Source organism: Salmo salar, chromosome ssa21 (assembly GCF_905237065.1).
Source record: "Salmo salar chromosome ssa21, Ssal_v3.1, whole genome shotgun sequence".
NCBI classification, from domain to species: Eukaryota; Metazoa; Chordata; class Actinopteri; order Salmoniformes; family Salmonidae; genus Salmo; species Salmo salar.
This window is the reverse complement of record NC_059462.1, coordinates 26,636,629-26,663,287: the sequence shown is the minus strand read 5'-3', so window position 1 is coordinate 26,663,287 and position 26,659 is coordinate 26,636,629. Positions and strand designations below refer to the sequence as shown.

The window sequence follows — 26,659 nt, the reverse complement described above, 5'->3', positions numbered from 1 at the left end:
CGATGGAATGAGATGGATTTTGGCCGACATTCTGCACATTTTCTCGATTGAACATTTGATCTTAATACAGTTTTCTGTTCCCAAAACTACACTATGTTATGAACAGAGTGGACTAAGTTTTGTACACTTTACCCTTTGCCAAAGTTGTAAAAAATAGCGTTGTTCAGAAGGAGTGCAAAGGCGAATTTAGTTATTGCACTACTTCACAGAGTATGCGTTCCCTAATGAGAATATGCAGATATGTGCTAGAACGGGCCAATAGGATATCGCTAGCTCGCCCACCTCCTTGCTTGTTTTGCCCTCTATGACTCATTTGTTCACGTTGGGTGTGGTTTAGCTATAAAAAAATATATATGTATTTCTGCCTTTGATAATCTCCATCTCGTTGACAGCTAAACAGGAATAACAGCAGGATCGGCAAAAAGGCCTTGTATAAATAAGACATTCTTACTTTTAAATGAAATGGTGGAGTACAATTCCGGAGAGAAGGTAGATTTAGCATTTAGCTATATATATCAGACTTCATAGCATTTAGCCCAGTTAGCTAGCTAACATTTGCATGTACTGCATAGATGCTGTTTCGAAAACGTCACAACTGAGTACTTGAGGGGGTTCGTTTATTTGGCACGGATTACCCCAGTGTGAGGAGTTTGATTCGGGAGAAAAGTGATTGTGTTGGTTTAGGAACCGGGCTGCCTCACGGGTGTGAGCCAGGTGCCCAGCTCTGACCGACCGCGAAGACTCAAAACAAAAGTGACGTGAATAAGCACGTGGAGTGATAAATACGATTCAGATTTTTCACATGCACAAGTGATTGCTTTGGATGAAAACGCTTTATCTGCCTTCCCAATGTAAACTATTTAGAAAATTCAAACATTTATTTCATGGAAAAGAGATGCTGTATTTTTCTGGATGATGCGCCATGCTGCCTTGTTGACAATATGACAGAGCGGGGCCGATTACTGTTTGATTTGAGATTTCGTCCGAAAACGTGCGTGCATCTGCCCGGTTCAACGCCGGACAGTGTTATATAGACCATCCATTAGTATTTGAGTAGTCAGATGAAACTGACAAGATAATATAGACCTTCTTGTAAACATTTGTCAGCTAAATTATGTCATATTAATGCATGTTGTTGTGGGGAAATGATCAGTTTAGCAGCTAGCTAATTTACTGGGTGTGATCAAATCAACTGGACTGAGCATCTGTCAAAAACCAGCATAGCTAGCGAGTTTACAGTATTATGCAGTTGAAGTAACCCAGTGTGTGAATGAAATATACTTGATAGGAAAAAGTCAAATGGTGAACATTTGAAAGGGAAGGGAGTTTGTAATCGAGTTGGAAACGAAGGGATAAAGAAAAAACGGATTCCTTCATCTCTCCTACAACACTGAATGCTCTCAAGGATTCATAGTCACGTCTGCTTACATCAGGGCCACAGTCAAGGCTACTACATCTTTCTGTCATATTTTTTTGGTTAATGGCTGAGATTTACACAGTCAGTTTCTGTATTGTGCCACTAGGGGTCAGTATAATTCCGTATACATGGTCCGATTATATTATAACACACAAAACACAATTACTCGATAAGTCACATATAAATATACAATTAATTCACATATTGTTTGAATTCCATCTTTAAAATACCACTTTTAATATCTCTGTGAGATTGATTCACAATATGGGTGTTATTTAGATTTTGATTATTTTTATTACATTCTGTTTGGCTTCAAAGACTGTTTGTATTTTTAATACAAACTATATGGAGCATTCATGTGATACTAAATTCCGTCAAGCCCTGTGCAACAGCATTGCAAAAGAAACGCTAGTGTAAAAAAAGAAACCTATAAAAGAAACATACAACATTCCAACACATTAATACATTTAAGGTTCAAGCTAAGCAAAGACTCTTCTCACCACTCCAAATATTTAACACTTTTCAAATAGATATTGTGCAAGTCTGTGTCTAGATTACCATATGTAATAAAACACCAGAATTGAAGTGGCCAAAGAGACTCCGAGACACAATGGCACAATACACATCCAATCAAAGTATCTCACTGTGGCAACATCAACAACAACAGCTGCTGCAGACTGCTGCGCTTAGTTACAAAGTTGAACCAAAGTGACAGAAATCTTTCATAAACGTGCAAAGGTGTGAGACAGAGTCTGTCGGTGGCCGTGGTCATGCGGTGGGTTCAGTACATACAGTTATGTGTTTAATAAGAGATATATATTTGATTTATTTCACCTTTATTTAACCAGGTGGGCCAGTTGAGAACAAGTTCTCATTTACAACTGCGACCTGGCCAAGGTAAAGCAAAGCAGTGCGACACAAGCAACAACGCAGAGTTACACATGGAATAAACAAACGTACAGTCAATAGCACAATAGAATAAAAAAATCTATATACAGTGTGTGCAAATGAGGTAAGATTAGGGAGGTAAGGCAATAAATAGGCCGTAGTGGCGAAGTAATTACAATTTAGTAATTAAACACTGGAGTGATAGATGTGCAGAAGATGAATGTGCAAGTAGAGATACTGGGGTGCAAAGGAGCAAAAAAATTATAATAACAATATGGGGGTGAGGTAGTTGGATGGGCTATGTACAGGTGCAGTGATCTGTGAGCTGCTCTGACAGTTGATGCTTAAAGTTAGTGAGGGAGATATGAGTCTCCAGCTTCAGTGATTTTTGCAATTCATTCCAGTCATTGGCAGCAGAGAACTGTAAGGAAAGGCGGCCAAAGAAGGAATAGACTTTGGGGGTGAGAAGTGAAATATACCTGCTGGAACGCGTGCTATGGTAACCATTGAGCTGAGAGAAGGCGGGGCTTTACCTAGCAAAGACTTATAGATGACCTGGAGCCAGTGGGTTTGGCGACGAATATGAAGTGAGGGCCAGCCAACGAGAGCATACAGGTCGCATGGTGGGTAGTATATGGGGCTTTGGTGACAAAACAGATGGCACTTTGATAGACTGCATCCAATTTGCTGAGTAGAGTGTTGGAGGCTATTTTATAAATGACATCGCTGAAGTCAAGGATTGGTAGGATAGTCAGCATGAGTGAAGGATGCTTTGTTGCGAAATAGGAAGCCGATTCTAGATTTCATTTTGGATTGGAGATGCTTAATGTGAGTCTGGAAGGAGAGTTTACAGTCTAACCAGACACCTAGGTATTTGTAGTTGTCCACATATTCTAAGTCAGAACCGTCCAGAGTAGTGATGCAGACCCATTACGGACGCAGGCAATGAGGCAGTGATCGCTGAGATCCTGGTTGAAAACAGCAGAGGTGTATTTAGAGGGCAAGTTGGTTAGGATGATATCTATGAGGGTGCCCGTGTTTACAGATTTGGGGTTGTACCTGGTAGGTTCTTCGATAATTTGTGTGAGATTGAGGGCATCTTAGATTGTAGGATGGCTGGGGTGTTAAGCATGTCTCAGTTTAGGTCACCTAACAGTACAAGCTCTGAAGATAGATGGGGCAATCAATTCACATATGATGTCTAGGGCACAGCTGGGGGCAGAAGGTGGTCTATAATAAGCAGCAACAGTGAGAGACTTGTTTCTGGAAAGGTGGATTTTTAGAATTAGAAGCTTGAATTGTTTGGGCACATTTTTTTACATTTTAGTCATTTAGCAGACGCTCTTATCCAGAACGGATACATTTCATACATTTTTTCTCCGTACTGGTCCCCAGTGGGAATCGAACCCACAACCCTGGCGTTGCAAACACATTGCAAACACCATGCTCTACCAACTGAGCCACACCCTCCCCAGAGGGCACAGACCTGGATAGTATGACAGAGCTCTGCAGGCTGTCTCTGTAGTATATTGCAACTCCGCCCCCTTTGGTAGTTCTATCTTGTCGGAAAATGTTATAGTTAGGGACGGAAATGTCTGGATTTTTGGTGGCCTTCCTAAGCCATGATTCAGACACGGCAAGGACATCTGGTTGGCAGAGTGTGCTAAAGCAGTGAATAAAACAAACTTAGGGAGGAGGCTTCTAATGTTAACATGCATGAAATCAAGGCTTTTACGGTTACAGAAGTCAACAAATGAGAGTGATTGGGGAATGGAAGTGGAGCTAGGCGCTGCAGGCCCTGGATTAACCTCTACATCACCAGAGGAACAGAGGAGGAGTAGGATAAGGGTACGGCTAAAGGCTATAAGAACTGGTCGCCTAGGGCATTTGGAACAGAGAGTAAAAGGAACAGGTTTCTGGGCGCGGAAGAATAGATTCAAGGCATAATGTACAAACAAGGGTATGGTAGGATGTGAATACAGTGGAGGTAAACCTAGGCATTGAGTGACGATGAGAGAGGTTTTTTCTCTAGAGACATCATTTAGACCAGGTGATGTCACCGCATGTGTGGGAGGTGGAACAAAAGGGCTAGCTAAGGCATATTGAGCAGGGCTGGAGTCTCTACAGTGAAATAAGACAATAATCACTAACCAAAACAGCAATGGACAAGACATATTGACATTAGGGAGAGGCATGAATAGCCGAATGATCATAGGGACCAGTGGGAGGCTAGGCGAGCTGGAGACACGGCGATTCAGACAGCTAGTGGGCCGGGGCTAGCAGGCTAGCAGAAGGGCCTTAGGGAGGACGTCGCGTTGGAAGAAGTCTGTTGTAGCCCCCTCGGACGGTTACGTTGGCAGACCAGTCGTGTTGGATTGGCAGGGCTCCGTGTAGGCAGTAAAAGATGAGTCTCTTTACATATACACTAGTGCTGGCTTATAGATCAGTCACCAGGGTTGTAAATTAATAAAATATCTTTGGTAGCAAAACAATTAGGAACACAACATAACATGTAGGATCACAAGAAAGCAGATTTGTATATTTATTGATATAAAGCCTATATTGGGCCTATATGAATTCTAGCTACTTTTGAAGCACATGCTGTGCCCTAGAAACTAATAACCCTTTAAAGCTGCAATATGTAACTTTTTGGGCGACCAGACCCAATGAACATAGAAATGTGAGTTATAGATCTGTCATTCTCATTGAAAGCAGTTCTAAGAAGTGGTAGATCTGTTCTATGTGCACTATTGCTATGCTTCCCGTTCTTAAATTACATTTTTGCATCTTTTACATTTGGTTTTGTACACCAGCTTGAAACAGCTGAAAATACAATATTTTTGGTTATGGAAAATATATTTCATAGCGGTTTAGACGATACAAGGATTCTCTACACCATACTTGCTTGTTTAGTCACAAACTGAAATTAGGAAACCAGGAAATGGTGGAGCGATTTCTGCATAGTGCATCTTTAAACACATTGTTTATTATAAAAAGCTAAAATGTTGATATAAATACCTGTCATTGAAATTACAGTCATTTGTGGAATATTAGGTTTCCACATAGTGTAAAAGCACTATTTTCCTATTGAGATACAGTACATTGAAAATTGAACACTGTCTCCTTAAGAACATCAAGTTTGTGAGTGACATGTGTCCACATCACCAATGAAGAGGGCACAACAACACCTTTTCCCCCCTCAGGAGACTGAAAAGATTTGGCATGGGTCCCCAGATCCTCAAAAAGTTCTACAGATGCACCATTCAGAGCATCCTGACCGGCTGCATCACCACCTGGTATGGCAACTGCTCGGCATCTGACCGTAAGGTGCTACAGAGGGTAGTGCGTATGGCCCAGTACATCACTGGGGCCAAACTTCCTGACATTCAGGACCTATATACTAGGCGGTGTCAGAGGAAGGCCCAAAAATTGTCAAAGACTCCAGTCACCAAAGTCATAGACTTTTCTCTCTGCTACCTGCACGGCAAGCGGTACAGGAGCGCCAAGTCTAGGACCAAAAGGCTCCTTAACAGCTTCTACCCCCAAGCCATAAGAATGCTGAACAATAAATCAATTAACCACCCGGACTATTTACATTGACCTCCCCCCTTTGATTTTACACTGCTGCTACTCGCTGTTTATTATCTATGCATAGTCACTTTACAAATTACCTCGACTAACCTTTTACCACCACACATTGACTCGGTACCGGTACCTTTTGTATATAGCCCCGTTATTGTTATATAAATATCTTGTGTTACTTCTTTTTTTTTACTTCAGTTTATTTAGTACATTTTTTCTTAACACTATTTCTTCAACTGCATTGTTGGTTAAGGGCTTGTAAGTAAGCATTTCACGGTAAGGTCTACACCTGTTGTATTTGGCGCATGTGACAAATAAAATTGGATTTGATTTGGACCAGACCGATCACGCACATGTTCATTTTGTCCTCCCACACCAGACACGATCAGGACACGCAGGTTGAAATATCAAAACAAACTCTGAACCAACTATATTAATTTGAGGATAGGTCGAAAAGCATGAAACATTTATGGAAATGTAGCTAGCTAGCTTGCTGTTGCTAGCTAATTTGTCATGGGATATAAACATTGGGTTATTATTTTACCTGAAACTTTTAAACAGCCATCACTAACACAGAGAGGCTGCTGCCTACATACAGACTTGAAATCATTGGCCACTTTAATAAATGGATCACTAGTCACTTTAATAATGCCACTTTAATCATGTATACATATCTTGCATTACTCATCTCATATGTATATACTGTATTTTATATCATCTATTGCATCTTGCCTATGCCGCTCGGTCAACGCTCATCCATATATTTATATGGATATATTTTTATTCCATTCCTTTACTTAGATGTGTGTATTAGGTAGGTGTTGTGGAATTGTTAGATTATTTGTTAGATATTGCTGCACTGTCAGAACAAGATGCACAAGCACACTTGCAATAACAACTGCTTACCATGTGTATGTGGCCAATAAAATTTGATTTGATGCTCCTAAAAACCAATGAGGAGATGGGAGAGGCGGGACTTAGAACTAAGTTATATTTTATTGTCTGGCTACGTAGACATTGTTGACGCGTGCGAGCAGTGTGGGTGCAATTATTGAATAATATGTACATCTACATTTATTTTGTAATGCTTGCGCACGCGACGCAGGTGGTGTAGTCAGCATGTGATATCATGCAAGCAATTATGGAGCTTTCAAGACAACTAGGAACTCTGAAAAAAAACGAGGTCAAATCATGACGTCAGTGATCTTCAGGTCGGAAAGTCGGAGCTCTAAAAAGATGCCAGAGTTCCTGACTTGGAATTCCGAGTTGGATGACCATTCAAAACAAATTTTCCCAGTCGAAGCTAGTTCCGGTCGAGACTCATTAGCCAGATGAAGCTAGCTGGCTGCTTATAATGTTCAAATTCAATAGGCGAACAACAAGTGTCAACCTAGCTAAATCTTACAAGGATTGCTAAATCATTGCTAAGAATAATGAAAATGACTGCAGTTTTTACTGGTCATTGTGTTCAGGTTGGTTGTATTGGTGCTAGCTAGGTACCAAGCTAAAGCTAGCTACCCCAGAAGTTGCGGTCGAACAAATGATGCTTTATTACCAACGCGGTATTGTAAACACATCGTTCGTGGCCGGAGTTTGCTTGTTAGCTGACTACTTTGTACAGCTTTGACAGTGCCATATCTTTTTTGACACGCAAAGACTCAAACAGCGTTCCATAGTATGCATGTCTTCAAGCTAATAACAGTGATGCGATTACTGTGTAACTCCGGTAGGGCAACATCGAAAAAATAGCGCACTTGGTAGTGTTAACCGGTGCTCGACCAGTCGGCAAAAGCCAACATCACCCACGACAGAGAATGGTTAATTGTCAAGGGCAATGCAATCCATTGTCTTGGCTTAAATGGATTTCACCTTTGATTTGTCTCGCTGAAATATTGACTGCTCGATCCACGCAGCATACATTGTGGGCTAGTTTAGGAATGCTGTGTTGCATGTATAGCGCAAAATTTTACGTGGCATCATTACGTCATGTACCTTCATTATATAGGTATGCTTTGACATCGGTTTTGCACATCGAGCATTAAACTAGACATCGGCCGATACCGATGTTGGCATTTTTAGCTAATATCGGCCGATTTCAATATGTTCACGATATATCGTGCATCCCTAGTTAGCACTACCGTTAGCATTTTAGCATGACTTTTAGCAATTTATTAGCATTGCTCATTTATGGTGCCAGGCTATTTTCTATTCTATATATGTCACTCATGCTCATTGTAATTATATTATGTATACATTTCAATATTACTGTAATGTTTATTTGAGAACATTTGCCTAAGTTTCATGTGTACAAGTCCAATTGGCTGTTTAGTCTATTGCCATGTGACTAGGCCTTATGCCTGCTGTAGTGAATAGCCCTTGTTGTTATATACTTACCTGTGTTAGCTTATACAGCCATGTCATTCATATTCTAGCAGTGCTATAGCCTATGTTTTCTTTCTCCTCTTTCCCTTCAGAACACATAGTCAATGTCAGTTCTCACTGGACATGATTCTCAGTTATCTGAACCATGAGTGTGTGTGTGTGTGTGTGTGTGAATGTGGACATCTTCCATTAAACCCGGACATCCGCCTTATCCTTGTTCTGACCAGACATTCTGTAACGTTTTTTCAGTTGTGGTATTTTTCAGTTGTGGTATATCAGACTGTATACCACAGGTATGACAAAACATTTATTTTTCCTGCTCTAATTATGTTGGTAACCAGTTTCTAATAGCAATAAGGTACCTTGCAGGTTTGTGGTATAGAACAGCCCTTGGCAGTGGGAAATTGACCATATAACACACCGGAAAACTCCTGACCATTCACACAACCAATCATGGCTCTTTATGCATTGCTGGACAGACTGTGGCTCGAGCTGCCATTCATCTCGCTCAACACTTAGTAAATTGTGTCTTTGGACATGTCATAGTTCATTGTGTCATTGGACGTGGTGTATGCCGTGTCATTGGCCACATTGTATGTCATGTCATTGGCCACATCGTATGGTGTGTCATTAACTGGCTCCTTGTGTGGGGTGGGGTTGGAGTCAGGTGGTTCGGGAGCAGTCTTCTTTATTGGCCTGGCGGCGTCCCCGTTGGCCTGGCGGCGTCCCCGCAAACAGAGAGAGAGAGAGAGAGAGAGAGAGACCATTCAGAATATTCCATTCAATATTGTTTTGTAATTTGAGGCTGAGCTCTTAATTAATACTACTGTTCATTCGTTCACTACCAACGAATAGTACATAGTGTAACCGATGTGAAATGGCTAGTTAGTTAGCGGTGGTGCGCGCTAATAGCGTTTCAATCAGTGACGTCACTCGCTCTGAGACCTGAAGTGGTTGTTCCCCTTGCGTTGCAAGGGCCGCGGCTTTTGTGGCGCGATGGGTAACGATGCTTTGTGGGGGTCAGTTGTTGATGTGCGCAAGGGTCCCTGGTTCGAGCCCGGGTTGGGGCGAAGAGAGACCGGAACCTACACTGTTACAATAGCAACAAATCAAATCTGCCTCTAACCCTAGGAAGCTCTTTGCTACCTTCTCCTCCCTCCTGAATCCTCCTCCCCCTCCCCCCCCCTCCTCCCTCTCTGCGGATGACTTCGTCAACCATTTTGAAAAGAAGGTTGACGATATCCGATCCTCGTTTGCTAAGTCAAACGACACCGCTGGTCCTGCTCACACTGCCCTACCCTGTGCTTTGACCTCTTTCTCCCCTCTCTCTCCAGATGAAATCTCGCGTCTTGTGACGGCCGGCCGCCCAACAACCTGCCCACTTGACCCTATCCCCTCCTCTCTTCTCCAGACCATTTCCGGAGACCTTCTCCCCTTCCTCACCTCGCTCATCAACTCATCCTTGACCGCTGGCTACGTCCCTTCCGTCTTCAAGAGAGCGAGAGTTGCACCCCTTCTGAAAAAAACCTACACTCGATCCCTCCGATGTCAACAACTACAGACCAGTATCCCTTCTTTCTTTTCTCTCCAAAACTCTTGAACGTGCCGTCCTTGGCCAGCTCTCCTGCTATCTCTCTCAGAATGACCTTCTTGACCCTAATCAGTCAGGTTTCAAGACTGGGCATTCAACTGAGACTGCTCTTCTCTGTGTCACGGAGGCTCTCCGCACTGCTAAAGCTAACTCTCTCTCCTCTGCTCTCATACTTCTAGACCTATCTGCTGCCTTTGATACTGTGAACCATCAGATCCTCCTCTCCACCCTCTCCGAGTTGGGCATCTCCGGCGCGGCCCACGCTTGGATTGCGTCCTACCTGACAGGTCGCTCCTACCAGGTGGCGTGGCGAGAATCTGTCTCCGCACCATGCGCTCTCACCACTGGTGTCCCCCAGGGCTCTGTTCTAGGCCCTCTCCTATTCTCGCTATACACCAAGTCACTTGGCTCTGTCATATCCTCACATGGTCTCTCCTATCATTGCTATGCAGACGACACACAATTAATCTTCTCCTTTCCCCCTTCTGATAACCAGGCGGCGAATCGCATCTCTGCATGTCTGTCAGACATATCAGTGTGGATGACAGATCACCAGCTCAAGCTGAACCTCGGCAAGACGGAGCTGCTCTTCCTCCCGGGGAAGGACTGCCCGTTCCATGATCTCGCCATCACGGTTGACAACTCCCTTGTGTCCTCCTCCCAGAGTGCTAAGAACCTTGGCGTGATCCTGGACAACACCCTGTCGTTCTCCACTAACATCAAGGCGGTGACCCGATCCTGTAGGTTCATGCTCTACAACATTCGCAGAGTACGACCCTGCCTCACACAGGAAGCGGCGCAGGTCCTAATCCAGGCACTTGTCATCTCCCGTCTGGATTACTGCAACTCGCTGTTGGCTGGGCTCCCTGCCTGTGCCATTAAACCCCTACAACTCATCCAGAACGCCGCAGCCCGTCTGGTGATCAACCTTCCCAAGTTCTCTCACGTCACCCCGCTCCTCCGCTCTCTCCACTGGCTTCCAGTTGAAGCTCGCATCCGCTACAAGACCATGGTGATTGCCTACGGAGCTGTGAAGGGAACGGCACCTCCATACCTTCAGGCTCTGATCAGGCCCTACACCCAAACAAGGGCACTGCGTTCATCCACCACTGGCCTGCTGGCCCCCCTACCTCTGAGGAAGCACAGTTCCCGCTCAGCCCAGTCAAAACTGTTCGCTGCTCTGGCACCCCAATGGTGGAACAAGCTCCCTCACGACGCCAGGACAGCGGAGTCAATCACCACCTTCCGGAGACACCTGAAACCCCACCTCTTTAAGGAATACCTAGGATAGGATAAAGTAATCCTTCTAACCCCCCCCACCCCTTAAAATATTTAGATGCACTATTGTAAAGTGGTTGTTCCACTGGATATCATAAGGTGAATGCACCATTTTGTAAGTCGCTCTGGATAAGAGCGTCTGCTAAATGACTTAAATGTAAATGTAAATCAAAATCAAATGTATTGTAATGACCTGACTAGATCATGAAGGAACAATTGTCCAGACCGAGGATGGAGTTAACGAATGGACGGTTTATTAACCAACTTAACACAGGCTACTGTTTGGCCGTAGCCCACGCCAAATAAATGAAAGGTACCCTACAAACCAACCGTGACCTTCTCTTGTGAAGCCCAGACGTAAGAGAGAGAACAATGGCTAAACCCGGTCTTAACTTCCAATGCTCCATCCCCCTGCCCAACCCCCTTCACGCCACTCCGCCAACCACCAGGCTGCCCGGTATCCGAACATTCCCGGCAATCCCGTGATTGGCAGATAGCAGGTTGATTGGCATGACCCCGCGAACACTGGTAAGTACGACACAACCCACTAGTAGCCTAACACATAACCCACAACTGTCTGTGCGGGTCGCTACAGTATTTATATAGCCCTTCGTACATCAGCTGATATCAGGCCCACTGGATCCATTTACAGATTAGCATTTGCAATATCAAGTGCCATTGATCACATGACGCCAACACATGACACTTTTGCTTTGATAGCATAGAACTGTCAGATTCTATGGCTGACCATCAAAAAGGCTTGAAGAGTCTCCTCTGGTCACACTCACTCTCACACAGCAAGCCATTTCCTCAGTAATACATTTCTCAATAACACAAAATAAAACAGGGAAGCATTAGCAAACTGTGTGACATAACTCAAATGACATAACTCAACTGTACCAGTTGCTATCTTAAGCATAATAATGACTCAAGAGATCACATATTCATTGATGTTGTATGAAAACAGTGGTGTGAAGCAATTATGTAAAAATGCTTTAAAGTACTATTTAAGTCGTTTTTTGGGGGGGTATCTGTACTTTACTTTTTATATTTTGGACTACTTTTACATTTACTACACTACATTCCTAAAGAAAATATATACTTTTTACTCCAATACATTTTCCCTGAAACCAAAAAGTACTCGTTACATTTCGAATGCTCAGGCAGGACAGCAAAAATATGGTCCAATTCACGCACCTATCAATATAACGCGTTGTTATCCCTACTGCCTCTGATCTGGCGGACTCACTAAACACATATACTGCGTTTGTAAATTATGTCTGAGTGTACCTCTGTCTGTCCATCAGAGGCGTAAGCAGAAATTGTCTGGACCTAAGGCCAACATTTTCCAGCAAAAATACCCCAACATATCAAGTGAAAGTCGCTGCAATAACATTGCATCGTTTAAAAAAGAACACATGACGTGACCAAGAAACGCCACATATGTCCCTTGTCCAACAAGCCTGTTATTAGTTAGACCTATTGCCAAGTAGGCAGCGCAACTACACAAGCAAGTTACAACTGTTAACAAAAACTTCGCTGACAAAACAGTAAACAGTAAAGTCCGACAGTAAACAAACATAATGAAAGACACAACATCATAAGCGGCTCAGCCCAAACTAGAGAATGTCTTTTTAAGAAGGATCCGGTAAAAAAGTGTGCCTTTTATAAACACATTTCATGCAATTCTACGACACTCATGAGAATATTTAATAGCCCACTGGGCACAGACGTCAATTCAACGAGCTATTCCACGTTGGTACAATGTAATTTCATTGAAATTACGTGGATACAATGTTGATTCAACCAGTGCGTGCCCAGTGGGAGGCTACTACAAAAATGACAGGGTAGGCCTAGGCTAGCCTGCTAACACTGACTGACACTGACAGACTGAGATCAAAACGACCTCGTCTTGAATGTAACCATCTAGGCCTACGAAAATAGGAAACACATATTGAACAATATGACGTCCATCTAGACTGGAGGATAACATTTTTGCCCTAAACTTTCCAGTGGCACTGACTCACCCAATGAAGACAGTTAATATGCGCACTCAGCAGGGATTTGGCTGATGCTCTCCGCTAGTGTCAAGAGATTAGTCCTGGTGTAGCCAACTAATGGGAATAAACTACACAACACTTTACGCCTAAATAATGTGAAAGGATCATTCGTAAGATATGTGACTTTTGTGTTTATCCTGAGTGAATTTTGTAATATTGTCAAAGCCTATGCCTAGGGCTATTTTAGATGTTTCTCACTGACAGCCGCAACTCGACAATCAGCTATTTCTGTTGTTGAGCGTTATTTGGCAACTTTAGTTGTGAATAATACAAACCTCAGAATGTCTTAGAAATCAAAACATATATGGGCTACATGGTGACTATAGGCTTTTGATGATTTGAGAAAGTAGCAAAAAAAAGCTTGTGCTCTGTTCCTTGCCTCAGGCTGCACAGCTATTCTCTCATCAAGTGATCATATTTTCACGTCAGACTATTTTCAATTTAATCTTGTCTTTACTAATATGTAAAAAATATTAGAAAAAAATATAAATATAATATAACAATAAATAAATATAATAATATTAAAAAATATTAAAACTACTTCGGTTTTATAGAGGAGCATGTGCTTAAATATGAGCAGCTGAAAAATAAATATAAGAACACTTATTTCACTCCACGCATCAAGCACTGTTTGAGGAGCATGCACTCGCTGCCCGACGTGATATTCCGCCTAAACTCTGTATGCCATGGGCTCTCCTCCCTTGTTCCTGCAGCTACCCAGTGCTTTATTTGGGAAACCAAGTGCAATCCGTTCGGGAACATCGATAGTAACATGTTTTCGCAACGAAACATATTTGAAATTGTTGACAGCATGTCTGCGCGCTCCAGAAAGGAATAAGGGAAAGAGAGGAGGAGATGGAAACTACATGGTGGTGAGATATTCTGTATAGCTAAAGGTAATGTGTCAACCAATTAATTATGAAAATATTAAACATTCCACATTACTAGGCTATTCAAAATCAAATACAAATGCGCTAATTGTAGGCTAACTGTAAGCCGCCCTGCACAATCAATGAACCAACAGCATCGCCTAGGGCTAAACGTTCTCTCCCAGACTCATGGATATAAATGTTGGAGCGTAGTTTAAGTTAACCAGTCCATCCAGTATGCATAATAATACAATTCACACTCAGGCTATTTATTGTACAGTTGAAGTCAGAAGTTTACATACACCTAAGCCAAATACATTTAAACTCAGTTTTTCACAATTCCTGACATTTAATCCTAGTAAACATTCCCTGTCTGTTAGGATCACCACTTTATTTTAAGAATGTGAAATGTCAGAATATAGTAGAGAGAATTATTTATTTCAGCTTTTATTTCTTTCATCACATTCCCAGTGGGTCAGATGTTTACATACACTCAATTAGTATTTAGTAGCATTGCATTTAAATTGTTGAATTAACTTGGGTCAAACGTTTCGGGTAGCCTTCCACAAGCTTCCCACAATAAGTTGGATGAATTTTGGCCCATTCTGCCCGACAGAGCTGGTGTAACTGAGTCAGGTTTGTAGGCCTCCTTGCCCGCACAAGGAGGAAAAAGGGGGAGGCTTACAAGCCGAAGAACACTATCCCAGCTGTGAAGCACGGGGGTGGCAGCATCATGTTGTGGGGGTGCTTTGCATCAGGAGGGACTGGTGCACGTCACAAAATAGATGGCATCATGAGGGAGGAGAATTATGTGGATATATTGAAGCAACATCTTAAGACATCAGTCAGGAAGTTAAAGCTTGGTCGCAAATGGGTCTTCCAAATGGACAATGACCCCAAGCATACTTCCAAAGTTGTGGCAAAATGGCATAAGGACAACAAAGTCAATGTATTGGATTGGCCATCACAAAGCCCTGACCTCAATCCTATAGAAAATTTGGGGGCAGAACTGAAAAAGCATGTGCGAGCAAGGAGGCCTACAAACCTGACTCAGTTACACCAGCTCTGTCAGGAGGAATGGGCCGAAATTCACCCAACTTATTGTGGGAAGCTTGTGGAAGGCTACTCAAAACATTTGACCCAAGTTAAACAATTTAAAGGCAATGCTACCAAACACTAATTGAGTGTATGTAAACTTCTGACCCACTGGGAATGTGATGAAAGAAATAAAGGCTGAAATAAATCATTCTCTCTACTATTATTCTGACATTTCACATTTAGAAAATAAAGTGGTGATCCTAACTGACCTAAGACAGGGCATTTTTACTAGGATTAAATGTCAGGAATTGTGAAAAACTGAGTTTAAATGTATTTGGCTAAGGTGTATGTAAACTTTTAATTTTACTTCACTACATTACTAAAGAAAACAATGTACTTTTTACTCCATACATTTTCCCTGACACCCAACAGTATTTGTTACATTTCGAATGCTTAGCAGGACAAGAACTGGTCCAATTCGCACATGTATCAAGAGAACATCCCTGGTCATCTCTACTGCATCTGATCTGGCGGACTCACTTAATAACACAAATGCTTCATTTGTAAATTATATTTGAGTGTTGGAGTGTGCCCCTGGCTATCCATAAATAAAAAAAACAAGAAAATCGTGCCATCTGGTTTGCTTAATATAAGGAATGTGAAATGATTTATATTTGTACTTTTGATACTTAAGTACATTTTAGCAAATACATTTACTTTTGATACTTAAGTATATTTAAAACCAAACACTTTTAGACTTTTACTCAAGTAGTATTTTACTGGGTGACTTTTACTGCTACTTGAGTCATTTTCTACTATGGTATCTTTACTTTTTCTCAAGTATGACCATTGGGTACTTTTTCCACCACTGGCCTAAACCTATTGATGTTACATTGAATGGAATATGAATGACTGTCACCCAATATGCTGTAATAGAAATAAAGCCATGCTCATAAAAAAAAATCGTCTTCCCTAATCTTAAACGGCACCGACAGCAACTGTGACTTCCACCAAATGGGGCAGGGAGCGAGTGACGCATGCCATCAGTGAATTTATAACCCCCCCAGATGGCCAATCTCACATTGACTCTGAATCAATGTACAATGAGGGGTGATGAGAGAACCCTCAACATTGGCTAGCAGTGTGTCAAACGGCATCATAAAAATAAGCTTTTTATGATGGTTATTAGGCTATGCATAATTGATTTTGGTAATACAATACAATTATGAGCCACACCATTTAATTTAACAGGAAGCCATTGCAAGGGCTACTTTAAGAATATTTTTTTACAAACTTTCAAGAAAGACACCAACTATGTCTTTGGAGGACTCCTTCATTTTAAACCCCGAGAACATATTGATGTTTAACTTGTCGCGGGCATCCGGTATCGACACAGGGGTCCAGGAGCACTACATTTGGCTGCCCGGTATCGTTATCGCCACCGTTTACGGACTTCTAATCATTATTGGAATTATCGGTAACGTCACGCTCATGAGAACGTTTATCGCCGTTAAATCCATGCGGACGGTGCCCAACCTATTAATGTCCAGCCTCTCGCTCGGTGACCTTCTGCTGCTTGTCACGTGCGCTCCGGTGGACGCAAGTCGGTACCTCGCTGACGAGTGGCTCTTCGGCCGGGTGGGATGCAAACTCATCCCTTTCATCCAACTCACCTCCGTCGGGGTTTCTGTTTTCACACTCACTGCGCTCTCTGCAGATAGGTAAGGGTTGTATCATTGAATGTGTTGTTTTCTCGATCACTGTTTTTTTTTTTTTTTTACCTATACATACATTTGTACGTAAACAAGTAACCTTTATTTAACTAGGCAAGTCAGTTAAGAACAAATTCTTATTTACAATGATGGCCTACCAGGGAACACTGGGTTAACTGCCTTGTTCAGGGGCAGAACGACAGATGTTTACCTTGTCAACTGGGGGATTCGATTCAGCAACCTTTTGGTTACTGGCCCAACGCTCTAACTATACTCAAACTATACTTTGGCATGGTAGCATGAGCAGGCAGGTATGTAATGATTACAGTACATGCTCAACCTGGTTGCAGATTATTTTCACTGCAGAAAATAACCCCACATAATATAAAAATGGATCCAGTTTATGCATGAGAAATTCATTCGGTGTTATTGAAGTCCAACAGTTTCCTTTTCTATTTATTTCAATTCACTCCTGAAAATTATGTTTTCCTAGCTGTTTCTGATGACAACAGAAACAAAATATATGATATATATGTTATGTTAACCAGGCAAGTACAAATTCTTATTTACAATGACGGCCTACACCAGGCAAACCCGAACAACTCTGGGCCAATTGTGCGTCGCCCAATGGGACTCCCAATCACGGCCAGTTGTGATAAAGCCTGGAATCGAACCAGAGTGTCTGTAGTGACACCACTAGCACTGAGATGCGGTGCCTTAGACCGCTGCACCACTCAGGACCCCGAGATGTGGCACCATTTGTGGCATTGATTGCACTAATAAATATATAATGTCAGAAATTGTCCTTAAATTGACACTTTTGGCTCTTAGCAAGTGTCTTGTCAGGCCACACAGAACATCAGAATTGCCATCAGGAGGTAAAGAAAACAGTTTTTGCCTTTGGTGAAGAGGACAGTACACTAAATGGGTTTGACTGTTGAGCTGCCTGCTATACTGTGCTCTGTTCTATTCTATTCCACTGTTATCATCTCCTCTGTCTCTGTTCTGCAGGGTTCTTTCTCCATCAGAGTTACATATTACAGGTAGACTCAAAAAAACTACTAAACACGGCAGATATTGCGATGAGCGAGATTGTGTTGTTATGTGTTAATAACATTTAGACTACGTTACCCAGCAGGCTAGGCGGGTGGTTGAAGAATGCCTTGCATGGCTAAACATAGAGTTTTCTAGGTGAAGTATATGTTCATTAAAAGTAGTTAAACCTACGCCCCGGTTTGTCATTATATAAGGAACAAACATAACACGGTGTCAGATTGGTAGTCGCTATGACGAGACAGAGAAAAGAAAGGAGTAACTCTGCAAATTTCCGCGACGAAAATGTAACATTCTACCACAAGTCAAGTTCTCCAATGCAGCCTCGCTCTTTGCTGCTGCGGCTCGTTGTCCTCGCTCCTCTTCGACTACTCACGTCACTTGACTTGGGGAATGTTCAATTCTCGTCGCGGAAATTTGCAGAGTTACTCCTTTTGCAGAGTTAGTCCTCCTACTCCTATGCAGTTAACAGGCAATCTAGCTGACAATTGGAAACGTTTCAAGCAGAGATTCAATATCTACCTAGCAGCCAGTGGTGCAGGGGGAGATGATGACAAATTGAAAGCTTCCATTTTTCTGCATGTTATTGGAGAGGATGCATTGGACATTTACAATAGCTTTCAGCAAGACGAGGCAAACTTAACATTGACTGTGCTAATGTCTAAATTTGAGGAGTACTTTGTACCAAGCCAGAACGTCTGAGAGATACATGTTTTTCTCTCATGATCAGAAACAGGGAGTCAGTTTTGACCAGTATTTGGCTGAGCTGAACACACTGGGCAAAACGTGTGAATTAGAAAATCTGAAGACTCACTAATGAAAGACAGGATAGTCTGTGGCATACTTAATAATGGACTCAAGGAGAGATTGCTGCGTGAGCAAGATTTAACTTTGGATAAAGCAGTGAATATGTGTCAGCAGCAGAAACCACCAGAGCACAAGCTAAAGAGCTGTGCAGGGATGAGACGTCAGTGTATGCAATAAAAAGAGAGGAGCACCACACACAACACCTTACAAAACAAAAACAAGCAAAAGAGACAAATCAAAACACTACGTGAAAAATGTGGATTTATCTACAAGCCAAAAAAAATGCCCTGCATATGGCAAATCATGTAACAACTGTGGGAAAAATAATCATTTCTCAAAATGCTGCAAAGATGAGGCTACAAAGAAAAAGGTTCACACAGTCGAGGAGATGGAAGAATTCTTTGTTGATTCTGTGGAAATATGCAATGCAGTAAATGCTGAATGGATTGTGCCATTGACTGTGAATGAAACTATAATACCATTCAAGCTTGATACTGGAGCACAGGTAAACCTGTTGTCGCTGGATGACTACAAAACACTGAAGGTGAAGAGCAAAATACACCCGGTGAAAATTAAGGTTACTGTTTATACTGGGGAGAACGTACCAGTCAAAGGTAGCTGCATAGTAACTTTACAGCACAAAGGAAAACAGTTCAGAGCACAGCTGCTGATTGTGGAAAAGAGTGTACAGCTTATTCTAGGAATCAATGCATGTGAAAAGCTCAATTTGTTGAAAAGAGTGTATGTGGTGACATCACAGACTGAAAATGACCAAGAATCACTACTGGCTGAGTATGAGGATGTGTTTGAGGGTCTTGGATGTTTACCAGGAGAACACAAAATATGTACTGATGACAAAATTACTCCAGTTGTGCATGCATGCAGAAAAGTTCCATTTGCACTGAGGAAAAAGCCCAAAAAGGAACTCGGACGCATGGAAAAGATGGACGTCATCACAAAAATGGATGAACCTACAGACTGGGTAAGCTCACTGGTTATTGTGGTGAAAAAGAACGGTGATCTCAGGATATGTCTAGACCCGAGAGATCTCAACAAAGCAATCAAGAGAGAGCATTTCAAGTTGCCAACCAGAGAAGAGATAATGTCGCAGTTTGCTGGAGCAAAGTGGTTCAGTAAGCTTGATGCCTCATCAGGATTCTGGCTAATGAAGCTAGATGATGCAAGCTCAAGGCTATGCACATTCAACACACCTGAGGGCTGGTACAGATTTTTTCGTCTACCATATGGGATTCTCTCAGCGCCAGAGGTCTACCACAAGACAATCCACATGATCTTCGAGCATATTCCAGGAGTGGAGACTATGATGGATGACATCATCGTCTGGGGGTCCACAAAAGAAGAACATGATGCGAGAGTGAGACAAGTGCTGGACCTGACACGGAAAGTCAACCTAAAACTAAACAAGGACAAATGCAAGTTTGGTGTGAAAACACTTACCTCCGTGGGAGACGTACTTTCAGAGGACGGAGTCAAACCAGACCCAAGGAAAACATCAGCCATCAACAACATGGAGCGCCCGAAGAACAAGGACAATGTGAGACGCTTCATGGGCATGATCACCTACCTTGCAAAGTTCATACCTCAGCTGTCAGCACAGTCCGCTCCACTCAGATGTCTTCTGGAACAGAAAAATGAATGGGAATGGTCCCATGAACAGGAAAACTGCTTCAAAAACCTAAAGAAGACAATCACAGAAGAGCCAGTGCTCAGGTTCTATGATCCAGAGAAAAGCACAAGGATTTCTGCAGACACGTCACAGTTTGGCCTGGGAGTAGTTCTTCTGCAACAGCATGACAACACATGGCTATCCGTCGCTTATGCGTCCAGAGCCTTGACAGGCGCAGAGACAAGGTATGCACAAATAGAGAAAGAACTACTGTCGAGCACATATGCTTGCGAAAGGTTTCACCAATACGTCTACGGACGATACTTCGAAGTAGAAACCAACCACAAACCATTGGTGTCAATCATGTCTAAGCCACTGAATGATTGTCCAATGAGAATCCAGAGAATCTTGATCAGACTGCAAAAGTATGATGTGAAGATGATCTATACCCCGGGAAAGTTCATGTTCGCCACCGACACTCTTTCTCGAGCAGTCGACAAGAAGGAGAGCTTCGACACACAGAAAAACACTGAGATTCAGGCCTACGTCGACATTATCGTAGCATCACTTCCTGTGTCTTCTGAGAGAATGGAGCAGATCAAAAGCGAGACCGCAGGTGACCAAACAATGACAGAGTTGAAAGAAACAACACTGTTAGGATGGCCCGCACAGAAAAACAACTGTCCAAGGAGAATACAGGATTACTGGATGTGCAGAGCAGAGCTCACCATTGTGGATGACATAGTGTTCAAAGGCAACAAGATTGTCATTCCCATGACACTACACAAAGAAATGCTACAGAAAATACACGAGGGCCACTTGGGTGAGGAAAAATGCAAACGACGAGCACGAGAAGTAATGTACTGGCCAAGAATGAACCAGGAAATCAGCCAGACCACTGCTTCATGTGAACTGTGTTTGACCTACAGGCCAAAGCAGCAAGCAGAGCCGCTAATGCCTCATCCAGTACCCAACAGACCCTACTACAAAGTTGGAGTTGACCTTTTTGAGTCACATTGTTGTTACCGACTACTACTCAAACTACCCTGAAGTAGCAACACTGCCAACTACCTCCAGCAAAGCTGTAATCACCTACCTGAAATCAGTCTTTGCAAGACATGGGGTTGCGTCTGAACTGTACTCGGACAATGGCCCGCAGTTCTCAAGTTACGAATTCCGATCGTTTGCTAACGACTGGGGATTCTGACACAACACTTCCAGCCCCAACTACCCAAGGTCCAACGGCTTAGCAGAGAGATCAGTCAAAATTGTCAAAGGTCTGATGAAAAAGGCACACGATGGAAAGGAGGATTTCCTAAAAAATCTGATGATCTACTGCAGCGCACCGCTGCAGAACGGACTTTCACCTGCACAAATGTTGATGGGACGTCGCATCAGAACCAACCTACCCATCCATGAGGACTTGCTAACACACAGAGGTGCTCACAAAGTCAAACTCGCGAAGGAAAAACAGAAAGACAAACAAAAACAGCGACACGACAAAAGTGCAAGACACTTACCTGAACTGAAACCTGGAGATCATGTACGACTCCGAGACATCACTACAGGAACCTGGATGCAGCAAGGGTGTGTGCGCAGAGAGACGTTGCACCGTGATCCTATGTGATCCAAACGGAGTATGGATCACAACTGAGACGAAACAGAGTGGATCAAAGGCTTCAGCCATTCACTCAAGGGACTGAGGATCATCAGGAGGATACTGCTGAAGCATCAAATGCGTTTAGAAATGGACAATTCAGTCAGAACACCCTGACCGACAATGAACGCTGTCCAACTGTTTCAGGAAGCACTTCAGCAGAACGACCAAAAAGGACTGTCAGAGCCCCCTGAAAGGCTTATTGAGAATTGCTAAAAAAAAATACAAAAAAGGGGCACCTGGACTGAATGTTTGGTATATGTGAAAAGAAATAGAGCCACAATAGAGTATTGTTGGACAGACTATATTTAGTAGAATTAAACAAACAAAAAAATTGTAAGAATGTTTTTTGGGGGAAAGAAATGTGTGTTATTGAAAATTGCATGTTATGCAGGTTGAGTAAACAGATGTGATGTGACATGTGTAGTTACATAGAAAATTTGTTTTCTTTTAAAGGAAAGAAGATGTGTTGTTATGCGTTAATAACATTTAGACTACGTTACCCAGCAGGCTAGGTGGGTGGTTGAAGAATGCCTTGCATGGCTAAACATGGAGTTTTCTAGCTGAAGCATATGTTCATTAAAAGTAGTTAAACCTACGCCCGGTTTGTCATTATATAAGGAACAAACATAAAAGAGATGACAGACTTCACAGTCACACATATGCCGCGTTCAGGACATGTCAGAAACTCTGACATTTCCGATTTGCTAACCTAGGTGGAAGAGTCGGATCCTGAGTTTCCGACTAGGGAGGTATCAGAATCAACCAATAGGAAGATATAGGCAAATAACTTAGGTTCATTTTTAACTTGGAGGTCCCGAGTTTCCGACATTAATAAACACGGCAACAGTAGCTGCAGATGTGCATGGGCTATCTTCACGCTGTTAGAGCGTTATAGGTATGGGACCAAAACAGCTGAGACGTTAAGCCTCGCACTTCAACGCTCTTAGTTGTTGTGGAAATTGACCCACTATGTTGTATACTTTGTGCACCTACATCATATCGCGGAGTCTATTGGAACCTTGAAAAGAGTTAAGAGGGTTATACTAAGGGTATTAGTCAGAGCTGAGAGAGAGAGCGTGAATGTTCCTTTAGTGAAGTGCCGACAGATCAGACTGGCCTACAGTATATAGGTTAAATAGCCACCAGAGAAGTCAATTCTGTTTCTTAATTTCTTATTGAACACAGACCCAGACAACCCACTCAATACATTACACATTAAAACATATCTGTCACTGCAGTTCCCTGCCATGCCCATGCTTTTAAAAACACCATCATTTCAGGGAAATATCAATAATGTAACCAATCTGGGCAGATAGCTATTACTTTTACATTCGTCACACACCACCTGTTATTAAAGTTGAATAATTATTATCAGAGCTTTGATGTGCCATATAATCAATGGACTTTGATTCAGGGAATATATGTTTTCTTAGGAGAGTTGTTCATTTCTGTTCACGAATGACCAAATTTCATAAATTTCTAGCACTCTTTGATGTTCCTGAAGTACCCTTATGTATGTTGTGTGCGTATTCTCTCATTATAGATATGATCAAACTCCATTAACCAACACCTGCTGCTTTCAGTGAATTCTCTCGCTTTTTTCATCCTGATCCATTTGAGCCACTTGTTTCTTTAATGATAAAGGATCCTTAAAAAAGTCTGCTAAATGACTAAGCATTTGCTAAACGTAATAAAATGTAGCATCAGTGAATTTGAATGTTCTTCTCATCCCAGGTACAAGGCCATTGTCAAACCCATGGACATTCAGAGGTCCACAGATAAGATCTGCTTCCGAGCAGCAGCCATCTGGCTGTTCTCCATGACCCTGGCCATTCCTGAGGCCATCTTCTCCGATCTTCACACCTTTAACATCGGCCAGACCGATGACACCTTTGTGACATGTGCCCCCTACCCCAACGCTGGGGAACTGCACCCTAAGATCCACTCCATGGCCTTCTTCCTCATCTTCTACATCATTCCACTCATCATTATCTCTGTGTACTACTGCTTCATCGCACGCAGCCTGATCCGGAGCGCCTCAGACATACCCGTGGAGGCACACTTACATATCCAGAAACAGGTTTGTGAATGTGTCTGGACACTGGACGATTAGGTGTTTATCATTTAATGAGACATGGGGAATAGGTCAATTAAATATGTGTGTATTTTAATCCTTTGGAATTCAAACTGAATCATGCTCTCTCTACCATCCCCACAGATTGAGTCTAGGAAGCGTCTGGCTAAGACAGTGCTGGTGTTTGTGATTCTGTTCGCTGTGTGCTGGCTCCCAAGTCATGTGATCTACCTGTACCGCTCCTACCACTACGGCCAGGTGGACACGTCCCTGGGTCACTTCATTGCCAGTGTGTGTGCCCGCGTCCTGGCCTTCATCAACTCCTGCATCAACCCATTCGCCCTCTACCTGCTCAGCAACAGCTTCCACAAGCAGTTCAACAAGCAGCTCCGCTGCTGCTGCCACCCACCAATCAGGTGTAACGCTCAGGGCACGGGGCGGATCAACATGCGACTGACTTCGGTCAAGAGCACCAATCACTCACTGGATAACATCAGCCACGGGGCTCATGTTTGTCAGGAAGGCTGTGTGTAGCGATGATGCTCCAGACTTGTAAATGTCCCATTCCACCACTGACACTGCAAGGAACATCATTTATGACTGTAACCCATATAGTGGGTCTGTGTTGTATATCCCAGTGTTGATATTGCAGCATCATACATCATTCTAATTCTATGGTTGATATGCTGGGCTATATGCATCCGATGATCCATGATTGATACAAATCAGTGTTTATTTTAAATTTAGAATGTATAATCTTAACAGCTGCTACGTATGTAAACCAATGTGGCAGAACTGGACTCTGTCCTCTGGAGATGCAGTTCTATTCTCGTTACTCATTGGAACCGAATTGATCCATGACAACCCAACCAGGTGTAAATGATGAGTTGGTAATGACGAGTGAGAGAAACAGACACCTACAGTATGAATGTACAGTGCCACCTACAGTGCCAGCTGCCAATGTGTACACACTTCGACCCCTAAAGGACAGTTCTGTAGGGATAACTCCAGCTGATGTAAAAGACCAACAACTTTGGTGCTTTGATAAATACTGTAGCCGACATTGAAGGATCAATTTCCTCAAGAACAGTTGCCCAGGAGTAGTCACCCCTGCCTCAAAGGCTTGGAAATGTTCTATCTACATACCCATATACATCTCAACACATAGACATATCAGCATTGGTGGAAGAGGAGATGTAAATATCTGTATACAGTTCATTGTACAGATCAGAGTACAGGATCTGTTTAGGTCGAATGTTAAAATGACCAAATACATTATTTACCATTCATTTCTATTGGGCACAACATAATCCGAAACACAAGCAAAACAAACTGCAAATGCATCTAACAAGTTTGTAGTCACAAGCTTGATGTAGTTCATTGCGTGCTAGGAATATTGGACCAAAGACTAAATGTAATACACTATAAGTGCATTTGCCCAAATACTTATGATACCCTCTAATGGGGGGACTAGAAACATAAAGTGCTTTCATTTCTAAACAGTAAAACAGATATGTATGAAAATACCCTCAAATAAAAAATGACATTCTGTACTGTCGCCTCATAAAATATTTGATCTAAAATCAAAAATGCTGGAGTATAGAGCCAAATTAAAAGTTTCAGCTTCACTGTCCAAATAAATATGTAGGGGAGTATGTGTCCAAGAATAGTTCTATGTTGTCCAAAGTGATACATATGTTTCCCAGTGTTTGATAAACATAAAAAGTAATTATCCATGGATTAATGGAACATTCTGTTGTTGTTTGAGCATTTTCTGGTCTCTCAAATGGCCTAATTTGTTTCTTTATAGAACAAGTTTATGCGCTGTCTTGTTCATGGCCAAAGTTTTTATTGTGTTACAATTAAGTGGCTATATTTTTTTTGCAGTAAAAATGTGTTTTACACTGTATATTATTATGTTTAGTGTTGATTAAAGGATTACAAGATGGTGGTGTGCGGTGTTTCAATGTGCTGCACCGCTGTCCTGTCCTCTTCCTCGGCACCTAGCATGTCCCTCCAGTGAACATGCAGTATTCACCATTCTAACCATTGCCTTTATTCTGCATGCAGGACATCCTCCCTTAGGACTGGATTCAGGGCCATGCACAGACCTTTGGTGGGGCAGGTGCTTAAAGTGAAACATGGGTTTTAACATAGGACTTAATTTTCTGAAAAAACACTCACTCATCACACATGTTAGGCTAAACAAGCTAGAACCAAAGACGAAAGGAGTTAGTTAAGTACAGTATTTTTGCTATAACAACTGCTGGGGTGGGCTATATCATCTGATCATCGCTAATGTAGTCTATATGAATCAGCTAGTTAGCAAGACTATGCTGTCAAAACAAGCTAACTAGTCTTTACTTTATTTACATTTGTTCTGCTACAGACAAACAGTCAAACTGCATTTGCCCCTGACCGTGAGACAACACTAGCAAGCAACTCCAAAGTAACCTACTATTGGCTGTATTCATTTAAAACTCACTGCTCAGCGCTGGTGGGTAACTTGTGCGTGCGACAAGGATAAGCACAGCTGCAGCAACGCGCTACAGTGCTTGTGGTGGCAAAAGATTCATGAGTTTATGAGAAATGATCTAGTTTGATAGGCAATTCGTTTTTTT

The 26,659-nt window shown here is 42.4% G+C and overlaps 1 protein-coding gene across 2 annotated transcripts; it reads left to right on the top strand.

The window, feature by feature from the left end:
* Positions 1 to 302: 302 nt before the first annotated feature.
* Positions 303 to 25,907, top strand: LOC106582141 (gastrin-releasing peptide receptor). 2 transcript variants are annotated; one of them, XM_045704843.1, is made up of 3 exons: positions 303 to 489; positions 23,699 to 24,044; positions 24,183 to 25,907. In XM_045704843.1, the coding sequence occupies exons 1-3, from the start codon at positions 458 to 460 to the stop codon at positions 24,570 to 24,572; spliced, it is 768 nt and encodes a 255-aa protein (XP_045560799.1). In that variant the 5' UTR covers positions 303 to 457; the 3' UTR covers positions 24,573 to 25,907. The 2 variants fall into 2 exon arrangements, with proteins under 2 accessions (XP_045560799.1, XP_014020389.1); XM_014164914.2 differs by lacking the exon at positions 303 to 489 and adding an exon at positions 16,420 to 16,826.
* The last annotated feature ends 752 nt before the right edge of the window (positions 25,908 to 26,659 follow it).